Below are 8299 nucleotides of genomic sequence, written 5' to 3'. Positions count from 1 at the left end.
ACTAGTATTTTATAAAGCAAAATGTACTATATGTTCATGTGTAATAACTTCTTTTTATAGTAGAGGTTCAGTCATGTTCAATCAGCATTTCGTGTTGCTTTATTTCAAAAAAAATTATTTAATTTTATCAATAGAAGGGGCTATTTAGTTGCCATTTGCAACTTTAATAAGGGATGGGGGATGCAAAATGCCGTGGCAGGGATGCCGTGGTGATCCAAATTAGAAAGTCCAAACCATTCATTTATGAAATGAAAAAAACTAATACAAGTATAGAAATTAATAGAAGGTATGAATCACCACGACATCCTTAGGTGTGGTATTTTGCTTAATAGAAGGTATGGATCACCACAACATCTTTTGATGTGGTATTTTGCAAGGCAGGGGATCCCAACCTGATTAATATGATTAAGGATGGATTAATTATTTTTTAAGGTTGTGAGTCTTGTGACAACGGAGAACTCGCTGAAGTATAAAGGGTGACAAGTGGAAGATGGCATACAATAATTAATAAGATGTTTTTTATACAACGTTATTGATCGAAGTTCAAATCACTACGAGATAAACGGTAAATTAACGTACTACTATTAATTATCTTTAGATTAATGAAAATACGAGGAAGAAAAGGTGATAAGTGATGGTTGAGGGGTCAACTTCTCAATATGATACTCCAAAGTCCAAAGTATATCCTAAATAATATTCCCTCAACCGTATCACGTGGGGCATGCCTTTTCTTTTCCACAAGGTGCAATGAAAAATCAAGCCAAGCGGGCTCGATCTCGGGCTCAACACCCTATTGTCCATGTACTTGACCGTCAGGATGACTGACACTTTCCGCATGACGTCTCCCCAATATCAAGTCCATCTTGACTGAATTAAGTATATGACAAGACAAATTGGTATTCCGCCTCTAGGTAGCTTGAGTGCACCACCACCGTCTTCGAGGGATGATTCGTCGGCGGAGTAGTTCTACTCAATTTCTATAAAATTGTATTTTAAATTATGTAATTTTTATTTTTTAGGATTTTAATTATGCGTGTGTTTTTTTAAATTTTAAGTTGTAATTTTATTTTATTTAATTAAGTGTGTTTTTATTAAGTGAATTTGTTGGAAATAAAAATAAAAAATAAAATTGAATGAATAGTTAAGGAATGAGATGGTTAAGAGATTGAGGGTTGCAGGTGCGGTCTCTTAGTTAAGAGATGGGATGAAAAGTATAGTAGGGTCATGAATAGTGAAGAGATGAGACGGTTAAGATGCGGATAAAAGACAATGTTGCGGATGGCCTAAGCATCATGCTTAACGTGGTGGAGGAATCTGTTGGAAGACTGAAAATAAAATAATGTCAAAGATGTTAGCCAAATTAAAGTAGCAGGCATTAATCAATCAATAAGTAATTAAATAACTGAATTATGAAGAAGCTTCTATATGTCCTTATCTTATCAAAATAGCCAGGCTGCTTATCAAGTTAGGCACTTTATTTTGTCAACATACAGAGTAATGAATTTGTGCATTAAATGTCACGTCTTACTCACATTTTTTTTCTCCGTTTAACACCTAATTTGACCGTAAATCATATAGTATAATTTTTAAAATTACAACGGTATTAACAATTTGTGCATTAATTATTGATTAAGCTATAATTTTTGCATTGATTTTTGAGTAATCCCTTGTGTTTTCGAAGACATTATTTCTTCTATCAACTGTTAATGTCCTACATTATTATTTTGTCATATCGGTTTAAAGTAAATACTAAATAAAAATGAGAATCACATACATATTTTTTAAATTTATGATAAGTCAAAATTGGCATTTAACTCGAGATAATATCAAAGCAGGACATTTAATTCCAAATAGATCTAATATTTCTTTTCAAATGCCGAGTAATTTATCAATTCCAAATATTTCGTTCAATTTATACACAAAAACATCGGTAGTCTCAAGATTAAAATCACTAAAAAATAAGAAATTTTGGTCTCGAGGCAATAGAGTATCGAACAAAGTTTCTCCTTTATTCCATCAAACCTCAGATTACAAAAAAAAACAATACAAAGGCATGGAAAATAGAAGACACTCAACACCTAAATCAGATCAGATGCATACATTATTCATTATTTGCCATAACCATTCTCAAATATCTCACCACTAGAGGAAATAATATGATCCAAAACCACCACTCATCCAAAACAAAGAGATGAGCTGCCATTTATTTGCCTCTGATGAAAAAGGGTGAGAGATTCATCTTCTACGCCGCATAACATACCGTAGAACTTAGATTTTATCATTCCTCTGCCTCTCAGTGAACTTTCCGACCACCGCCGCCGGGCAGGCTTCCGCCGCCTCTATGTACAGCTCCGGTGATCGCGTTTATCCATTGGGTGCAGCAGCAGCTGAAGTGAATTAGGTCAATTCCGCCATAGATGACATCTCTCCTCCGTTTATGATCCACGGATGCCCTAAAATTAGCAATCAAAATGAAAATTAAACTCAAAATTGACATAAAATTGAACAGATCTATAATGTAGAGAGATAATACTCACTGAGGACTTGCTCAGCGGAGAGCCTTCTAGAAGGATCTCGACAGATCATCTTCCTCAACAGATCCTTGGCCTCCGGCGACACGGAACGGAAAATCTTCGACGGAAACCTTAAATTCCCCCTAAGCACCGCTTCAAACGTCTCCGCCGCGCCATCGCCGTAAAACGGCGGCACGCCGGCCAACATTATGTACAAAATCACGCCGGCGCTCCACACATCCACCTTCTCATCGTAATCCCTCCCCATCAGCACCTCCGGCGCGACGTAATACGGCGTTCCAACCACGCCGCTCATCTCGGAGACGTCGAACAGCTCCGCCGATCCGAAATCGGCGAGTTTCAGCCGGCCTCTAGAATCGAACAGGATGTTGTCCGGCTTGATATCCCTGTGCGCGACCCCCATCCGGTGGCAGAACGCGATCGCCGCCATCAATTGAAGCAGAATCGCGGCGGCGTCGGCCTCGGAGAGGCGATCGCCGGACGAGATGCGGTCGAATAGATCGCCGCCGTCGCAGAGATCGGTGACTAGGTGGATGTGGTCGTCGTCCTCGTAGACGTCGTGGAGGCGGAGGATGCTAGGGCACGCGGAGAGGAGGTGGAGAATCTTCGGCTCCGCGTCGAGGCAGCGGCGGTCAGCGTCGTCGGTGAGTGAGTGCTTGTAGATCGACTTGCAGGCGAAGGAATCGGAGGAGGCGGTGGAGAAACAGCGGTAAACGACGCCGAATCGGCCGCGGCCGAGCTCTTCGCAGAGTTGGTAGTGTTGTTTGAGGCTCTCGCACATGATATTTTTGGCAGTTAGATTAGTGTTTTGGGGAATAAGAGAGGTTTGGGGTGTATTATTATAGTGGGAGGAATCAGAGGAAGCAGAGAGTATCTTTGTTTAGAAAAAAGGAATATTCCAATCTGAATATTTACTGCATATACTCCACATTATATTCGCTAATAATATTTGGATAATAAGAATATAAATAGTAGTGTGTTGGAATATTATTGAAGTACATAAACATAATAGAGTAATAAAAAATAAACTTACATTTAAATACTATTTTAAATTATTTAAGTTTTCACTTAAATAGCATTTCACATAATAGACACAGTAATACTACTACTATTACATACTTTTATGTTAATATAATAATGATTAGATTGTAAATCTATATAATTAATAGTATCTTATTTATATTTATTTGCTATAATTCAAAATATCTATAATATGTTTAGAAAATACATTACTTAGTTAGTCAATATTTATACTGCTTTTTTCTTCACTAAATTTAGTCTAAAAATGTTTTTTATTAGTACTCCTACTAATTTACTACTCCCGACTCCGAGAAATTTCCTAGTGAGGAAAAGTCTATACACTTGTCAATTTTGTTTTTGTTTCTGTTTCGTTCTAAATCACACCAATATTTGATATCCCAACACATAAAAATTATAAATAAAACATGTCTTATCATCAAATTTTTTAATAAAATAATGGTTGTGGTAATATACTAATATTGGTTACTCGAACCTTGAGAAAAAAACGTCTTACAGACTATTTCGGTAAACATATATTTCAACGTGGAAATAAAATTGAACTTTAGAATTTCAAATTGGAGATATAAAATTGATATCTTAAACTGGAATGCGGTAGGGATAGGGTGACATGTCTGACATTAGTATTAAGTGACAACTTGACAAAAACGTAGCATGCAGTCTGCGATACATAGACAAGTAATTTGGTATATGGTTCCAAACAATCTGCGATATGAAATCAGAGCATTATAGTAATACCATAACTAAAATGACAATTTAGCCAAATAATCTGTTATACTCCATGGGCAAGCAACTCGGCATATAGTTCCAAGTGCGATACAAAATTAGAGATAATCAAGCAATCTGCGATACATAAGTAAGCAAGTCTGTCATGTGGCAGGCTAAGATTGGTGGTATGTTGTCATTTTAATACAATCCGTATACGCAATGTCGAATCTAGACAGGGTTGAGGGTTGTTCACAAACTCCACGCCGGTAGTGTGTGAGATCTCTTAGAGCATCTCCAATGCCGGCGTCAAAATCGCGACGCCGTTTTTTCACCGACGCCAGTTCTGACGCCGAACCATTGTAACCGGCGTCGGCGAAATCGGCGTCAAAATCGGCGTGGCCATGCCGATTTGCGCGATGACGCCGGTTCCGACGCCGATCCTCACGGCGCCATTGTAGGACCCCTATTCGGCGTCAAACCGGCGTCAGATTTAAAAAAAAAAAATCGAAAACACTATATATACGTGCTTTGAACGTCATTTTCATTCGCACCACTTGTTTTAACGAGTACTCTCTCTACCTTACTTTCTGTTCAAGATCAATAACGAGCAGTGGAGAACAACTACGAAGGTACTCCAGTGACTCCCGGGGGATGGTCTCAGACTCCCCCGCCTCCCGGGGTAGGGTCTCAGACGCCCCCGACTCCCGGGGTAGGGTCCCATACTTCCCCGGCTCCTGGGGGAGGTGGTTGGCCTCCGATGACCGGATACTACAACATGTACCCGTGGCAGCAGATGATGCCGGGGTGGGCACCCGGGATGCAGCCACCAGCGCAGGGGACGCACGGGGGGGACAACGCCTATCGGCCGACTTTTGATTATTCCACCGGTTCTTCGCACACATCGACCCTAACGGATGCACAGTATACGGAGACCTTCTCCTTAGCGGACTTGGGTTTTGATATTAACGAGGTTCCGGATACTCTCATTCAAAGCCAGGGAGTAGGGCGGGGTAAGAAGAAGGGCAAGACCAAGAAGGTCGGCGAGTCGTCGCAGCCGGAGGCCGAAATCCGGGGCCGGAGGAAGTGGACGGACGCGGAGAACGTTGCGGTTGCCAAGGCGTGGGTGAGTGTCTGCGACGATCCTCTCGTTTCGAACAACCAGAGGATCGTCAACTTGTGGGCCAAGATAGCCGCAGCCTACATGGCATTTTGCCCTGAAGAGAGACCATGCACCGGGGAGGAGGTCCGGAAGTGCTGGGACCGAATCAGGTCTGGCGTCTCTCGATTTTCGGGTTTGTACGCCAACGCCCTCCGCATGCAGACCAGTGGCCAAACAGAGGAAGACTGCAGGAGGATTGCGGAGAGAGCCTACCCCGATCCGCCGAAGAAGTACTATGAGTTCACCTACTGGAACTGCTACGTTGTGCTCAACGAGTCGGAGAAATTCCGGGCAGGCGTCGACGCTGGCTGGCCGAAGAGGCAGAAACTGAACTATACCGGAGATTATAGCGGCAGCAGCGGTTGTTCGACAGACCTCCCCGAGACGGCCCAGGAGGTCCCGACTCCTCGTTCGTTCGGTCGCCGACCTCGCCCGGTTGGCCAAAGGCGGGCGCAACAGGTTGCGAGGGGGGCCACCCCGAGTTCACAGGGGGTCCATTCGACATCCCCCCTCGGCGGGTCTACCGAGGAGCTCAAATTCTTCGCGCGCCAACAAACGCGCGCTCAAATGGTGAAGACCTTAGCCGACTTCCAAGCGGCGGTGGACCCCAAGATGAAGGATTTTCTTCGTGTATTGCTCCAGAGCCAGCGTGAAGAATTGGAGGCGATGAGGAGGGACACCGGCGGGAATAGCCGCGGCGTAGGTGGCGACGGAGGCGGCGGCAACGACGGTGAAGAAGCGTTGGGCGACGACGGAGACGAGGACGACGGCGATGAGTGATTTTGTTTTACTTTTTAAATTATGTACTTTTTAATTTTTATATTTTTTAAAATTATTGTACTTTTTTTAAAAATTAATGTACTTTTTAAGTTTTAATATTATTATTCGAATTTTCCGTATTTGTCTCGTAAATTAAATTCCGTATGTTGATACGAGTGTAAATTAAATTATATAATTGTTATTAGTGATGTGGATAGGTAGTGTGAAGGCTATGTGAGGGCTATTTGATATCCAGTTGATGTGGCAGGAGAATTGTAGTGCTGATGATGTGGCAGTGTGAAGGCTATGTGATGTGAAGGCTATGTGAGGGCTATTTGACGTCCAGTCTTACTGGAGATGCTCTTCTTCATCATCTTCGCTCTCGTTAACATTACTTAAATTCGGCAATTGGATCGATAGCCGACTATATGATAGAACAGTTTTGTCATTATCCACAAATACAGAATGAATTTGTCATCAATAATAAATTGTAAAACTCTCTTCAGAAAAGAGATGCGCACCACGGCACCAAAATATTACTTTAATTTAACATGCATGATTGATGTCGTAAACCATTAATTATTTAGGTTGGATCTAGGTTCATGTTATCTTATAGTTTTGGATTATAAAATTGTATAATTGTACTTAATTACATAAAAACGATAAAAAGTGACATGTGGTTGAGTAGTACTACTTAAATAGACAAAGAAAAAAATCGAGGGTGTGATTGGCGTGTGAATTAGCGTATGCAACTACTCATAAATGATAGTGACAAAATTGTTTTTGTATTTCTAATTTGTTTGGAATTTTTATAGCTAATTTTAATAAAATTTTAATGTTACCACATAAATTAATATAAGAGTTATTTTTCACTTAAATATAAATATGAGGGTTGAGTTGTTAAATAAATAGGCATTTTGATTATAACTTTATAATAATTGTCATTTAAATCTATCTCATAACTTTACTATAATTGGATATTTTATACAAAGTTATGGTCTATTTCCAAGGATTTGAACAACCAAAAGTAAACTAAAATCAAGGGGCAATAAACACGTTTATTTTAGGGATGCAGGATGCTATTTGTTGAATGTCAATGCATAACTAACTAACTAACTATGATCAAATTTTGATGTATTATTGATAAAAGAATTTCATTAACATGCATTATGAGTGTCGGTAATTTTATCTAGCCAATTCCAATGAAAGTACCTTTTCTAGATAAAGGCTGAGGAAGTTGGGGATTGATAATACATTATTGAAAATTATATTATTTGACCATAATCATTATACAATATGCAATTCAATTATTGGCCTTAAAATAATTAATTTTCTCAACGGTCAATGTATATTAATCCATATGTCATCGATTTAAGCTCAAATACATAAGATATTATAATTAATTTACACAATATAATATATTCCAATTTCCAAAATTCTTTCTAATAAAACAGAGTAATAATTTGATGCCATTTCAATGTTGTTGAATTATCCAACTAATCTTCTGAGAATCAAAAGCATGACATTTAATTTATTTATTAAATAATTTTAATCACCGCTTAATTTTGATTAATCAATCCATTAACAATTAGATTCGCCTCCTTAAAAATGAAGGAAAAAAGAAAAACAAAAGTATGATAACGGGCCGAAATATTTGAACATCAACATGGACCTAAAATCGGCCCATTTAAATAGTATTTGTAAATTGTAATGTTAAGTGATCCTACCCTATCTCGTTATGACTATGTATCTCAAAATTGAATTGAATTCAAAAATTTAAATATGCATTGACAAATGTTCAAGATATTGTTTGCAAATGACTATTTCAAACTTTGTATGGTAGTGTAGTGATATATATATATATATATATATATATATATATATATATATATATATATATATATGCAAAGAGAGTAGAGAGAAATGCTATGTTACATGTTTAAAGTTGCAAAGATAGTAAACATCGTTTTAATGGTCTCAGTCGTAATAAATATTATTTGTTAAATTTATACATATAATTTAATTCAAATATGTTAAAGAAATAAATTTTGATAAAATGAGCTTTGATTTTTATATAACTTGTAAATAAATAACATTAGTA

General features: G+C 38.7%; 1 protein-coding gene across 1 annotated transcript; it reads right to left on the bottom strand.

The window, feature by feature from the left end:
- Nucleotides 1-1988: 1988 nt before the first annotated feature.
- LOC121763291 (phosphoenolpyruvate carboxylase kinase 2-like) lies at nucleotides 1989-3357 on the bottom strand. Its single transcript, XM_042159285.1, has 2 exons — nucleotides 2538-3357; nucleotides 1989-2453 (listed from the first exon to the last, which is right to left on the bottom strand). Exons 1-2 carry the CDS (start codon nucleotides 3313-3315, stop codon nucleotides 2398-2400), a joined length of 834 nt encoding a protein of 277 aa, XP_042015219.1. The 5' UTR covers nucleotides 3316-3357; the 3' UTR covers nucleotides 1989-2397.
- Nucleotides 3358-8299: the final 4942 nt, after the last annotated feature.

Source organism: Salvia splendens, chromosome 14 (genome assembly GCF_004379255.2).
Source record: "Salvia splendens isolate huo1 chromosome 14, SspV2, whole genome shotgun sequence".
Classification (NCBI taxonomy): Eukaryota; Viridiplantae; Streptophyta; class Magnoliopsida; order Lamiales; family Lamiaceae; genus Salvia; species Salvia splendens.
The sequence above is the reverse complement of the archived record's forward strand: the minus strand, read 5'-3'. Positions and strand labels throughout refer to the sequence as shown.